Source organism: Sipha flava, unplaced genomic scaffold (assembly GCF_003268045.1).
Source record: "Sipha flava isolate LNK unplaced genomic scaffold, YSA_version1 289_pilon_pilon, whole genome shotgun sequence".
In the NCBI taxonomy this organism is placed as follows: domain Eukaryota; kingdom Metazoa; phylum Arthropoda; class Insecta; order Hemiptera; family Aphididae; genus Sipha; species Sipha flava.
The window spans coordinates 253857-257807 of NW_020272960.1; the positions used below are offsets into that span (position 1 = coordinate 253857).

Genomic DNA, 3951 nt, shown 5'->3' on the forward strand with positions numbered 1-3951 from the left:
TCAATATTGATATCTTTTTTCAATATTAATTATCCCTAAACTGCTAAATCTTTCTTGGAGCATCGTTGTTCGCATCCATGTTTTCAACCTCCTCATTGCGGAAAATGACCTTTCACAAGTAGCGGAATTGATTGGCAAAGTTATTGCTACATTAAATAATTTGTAATAATTTGGAAAGATTTGTTTGCTATTCAATGAGTTTAAGTGATTTTGCAGAACTTCCAAATCAACATTAACTTTCAAGACATTTTTGATAACCATCATTTCTGATCTTAAAGAATCTTTGGAAACACCAAATAAATCCTAAAAGTTATTATTTACAAATTAATTATCAAAAGTATACAGTAAATAAAAAGTAGATTCGAACATTCAATAACGTTGTTTAGCATAATTTATTAATATAAATACATCATAAATTAATATTAAATTTAGTTAAATATTTTTTGGTCGTCTTCTCCAACTTTCTACAGACATGTCTTCTTCAGTTAAAATATTTGTTCCTTCTACATTATTATGTACATTAAATGAACGCATTACGTCTGAGTCATCTGTGTCGTATATGTTGTCTCCATGGTTTAATTTATCCATATGGTGTATATCATCATTTGTATAAACTAATTCATCTGCTTCGGGAATGTCATCTGTGTGGTACGGTGGTTCATCTAAAATCAACATTTCATCTATTTGAGCTAATGAAGAACTAGATTGTTGACATGAACGTAATAATGAAGATCCACGAAGGGAGGTAATATGGTGCTCTAAAAAAAAATTTCCAAATCAGTAGGTAACGATATATGTTTAAATGTAGCATTTTTAATTTTGTTAAAGCTGGATTCTACCGCTGCAGAACTGGCTATTTCACTTCCATAACCAAATACCGGTATCATTAATCCAGACCAAAGTGGCAACAGCTTAACACATTTAATAATTAATGGAACTAGAGAGGGCAAATACATTGGATTAATCCCAGTTTCTTCTTTTATAGTAATTTTGCTCTTTTATATATTTCTTGGGCCCATAATTGAAAAGGGTAATTGGTATCATCTAGTCCAGAAAATTGAAGATCGAATTCTTCTTCAATTAATTGACGAGCATCGTCTTCTATTTCTACTGTGGCTATAATTTCATTAAATTGTTCTTCAAAGTCTATAAACCCTGAAGAAGTAGCTCATATAAGATGTTGTTTGTGTTTTTCACATTCAGTTGTATCTCCACTTTGTGCATCATTTCCATCAGTCTCATTAATTAGCAAAACAAATAATGAAAACAATAATGCATACATAGCATTAAGGGATTGACACTTGACGAGTAGCCCAACTGTTCGCAAGATAACTTCTCTGACTCTTCTGGGAATGGTTTTCAGAGGTATCCACTTACTGGCCACCTTCATGAAATGCATATTTTAAAATAAAGTATGTTAAATACCAGAGGGGGCACTGCCCCTCCTAATTTTTTCTAGGGGGAACAATTGCCCCCTCTTTCCCCCCAGTTTACGCCTATAAATTTAATCTCATGTGATCGAGGATAATGTGGTCTTCAAAAATTATTCCATAATAATATTATTCATACGCTTAACCAGTTAAGATATAATAATAAAAAACAATAAATTATTCATTACCTAATTCTTCAGTATATCGTTAAAGAGGCCGTTACGCACTCACGACGTCACGGTATGAAATAAATAATAATCGATCGTAAAAACATATTTTCGATGTTCCAATGGTATCAATAGTAAAAACATGGTTTTATACTAAATTAAGTAAATACATTTAGTATACAATACATGAGAAGTTTTCCTAATAACTGTTAGACTGATAATTGAAATTTGTTTTTAAACCAATTTTATTTGTACCTATCTACTTGAAATTAGTAAAAATATTAATGTTTTTAAAAACTGAAGCTAATAAAATCAGCAAATTATGATATCAATATTCAGTTAAAATAGTTATTAATTATACTTCTTATATTTGATTTGATACAATAATCATGTTAAAAATTGGCATGACAAATTTATAGTCTGTCATCATTACGTAATGATAACTAAAAATATAAACTTTATAAAGTTAATAGTAAAGTTATTCTATTTTATTTTAACTCAGTTAAGATAGAAGTTATATGGAGACTTACAAATAGCTTATTAACTTAAACTATTAACATTAAAAAAGAAAAAAAGAAAATGTTCAAATGTATAACATATAACTCAAAAAGATAAACATTTTTTTTTTTTGATACACACAGTGCAGACATACATTCATCTTTTAGCTCAAAATGTAAAATGCATATTGAAGCATGAAATGTAAATACATATTATTATAATCGTATTATATCAAATTTCTTTATTTACCAGTTCTCATAAGACGAGTAGCTTCTATTTTTCTGTAAGTTTCACTCGAAACGTTTTTATCAATAATCGAAATTATTGCTTTTTTTTTCGCAGGTCCAATCAAACGACGTTTTTTATTAGATTGGTGCGAAGTATCAAAATTACCAACATATGTACACTGCATTAAAACCCTGATAAGTTACAACAATTAATATCATACTTAGCAAAAAAAAATATACATATGAACGGTCATAATATCGTTAAATATCTTATATTGTAAACAGTTATAAATATAATTTATAATTTGTTGAAATTAATAAAATACCTCGCGCTATCTAACGGCCGTTCAGCAACTATCCCTTTAAAATGCGATCCACATATTGAACATCGGGCAATAACAGTCACAAAATTTGACCCTTGGGGATGAACATTGGCTTTTTGAAATGATAAGCAGCATGGTAATCGGGTGTGTATCCAAAAATGTTCTGCTAATATAGGACTCCATTGGTTTTTTGTTAGTGTGTGGTAGGATTTACAAGTTTTTAAAGGCCGATTTTTATCATTTAGTCTGTAGAGCACTTCGTGCGGTTTTATTTTCTTCCGTTCATCAGCGGAAAAAGTAAAAACAAACCTTTTTGTTGGAAAATCTTCCTCACTACTACCACAGGTATCGGAACTACCTTTAAAAAATGTTAATTTTTTTTATTACTATTCATACAATATATATATATCATTCTATAATATTTAAAATGTGAAAATGTTCAACGTCAGACCACCATAGGTAGAATATTAATGCTTACCAAATGTATAGGTATAATATACTATTTTATATGGCATACAACTGTATAATATAGTACCTAACAATGTTAGGTATTTTACGTTAGACTAACATAAAATATTTTTTCTTACTTTTTTCATTTGGTAAATCAATATCAGTATTTGATGTGTTAATACTAGTACTTGGAAATCCTAGTTTTATTTTAATATCGTGGCGTCCTTTGTACACAAAAGTGTGAAGGGCAATTTTCGTCATTTCGCCATTCAAATGAATGCTTAAATCTGTCCACACTGAATCAGTGGCTATAACTATTTCTGAAAACAATATTTGATTGTAAAATAAGAACATTTACTATCACTGAAATTATCAGACGTCAAATTTTGATTTTGAAAAAAATCCATATTGACTTCCTAGCACCCGAAAGAAAACGAGATTTAGATTTTTACTATATGCGCACTTATAAGTTTTTTTACACGAAAACAGTACATTTTAGAACTATATATGTAAGACGTTTTAAATTATTTATTGTAGTAACCTACATCCAGAGTATATTTTGAATTTTTAAAAAAAGACAAAATTCAATGTTTTTGAAACAAAATTTATTTTAATTATTTTCGATAACCAATAATACTTACCTAATACTAAAGTACTTAGAAAAGTATTAATTGTTATAAAATAAATAATATGAAAATATTTTTTTTGTATCAGAGTACAAAATTTCTACCATACAAAACTTGCCGCGCAATACCGATCAGACGGCGCGCGGCACATCAACTGTACCATTGATTAAATATACTATCAACCATAGGCGTGCGCAGACTTCAATTTCCGGTGGAGCCTAGCTAACAAT

General features: G+C 29.2%; 2 protein-coding genes across 2 annotated transcripts; both read right to left on the bottom strand.

Moving 5' to 3' along the window:
* Nucleotides 1-2567, bottom strand: LOC112685745. The gene is made up of 3 exons (XM_025557713.1): nucleotides 2345-2567; nucleotides 469-662; nucleotides 1-303 (listed from the first exon to the last, which is right to left on the bottom strand). The coding sequence occupies exons 1-3, from the start codon at nucleotides 2505-2507 to the stop codon at nucleotides 1-3; spliced, it is 660 nt and encodes a 219-aa protein (XP_025413498.1). The 5' UTR covers nucleotides 2508-2567.
* A 7-nt stretch (nucleotides 2568-2574) lies between these two features.
* LOC112685738 lies at nucleotides 2575-3642 on the bottom strand. The gene is made up of 2 exons (XM_025557706.1): nucleotides 3233-3642; nucleotides 2575-3003 (listed from the first exon to the last, which is right to left on the bottom strand). Exons 1-2 carry the CDS (start codon nucleotides 3447-3449, stop codon nucleotides 2621-2623), a joined length of 600 nt encoding a protein of 199 aa, XP_025413491.1. The 5' UTR covers nucleotides 3450-3642; the 3' UTR covers nucleotides 2575-2620.
* Nucleotides 3643-3951: the final 309 nt, after the last annotated feature.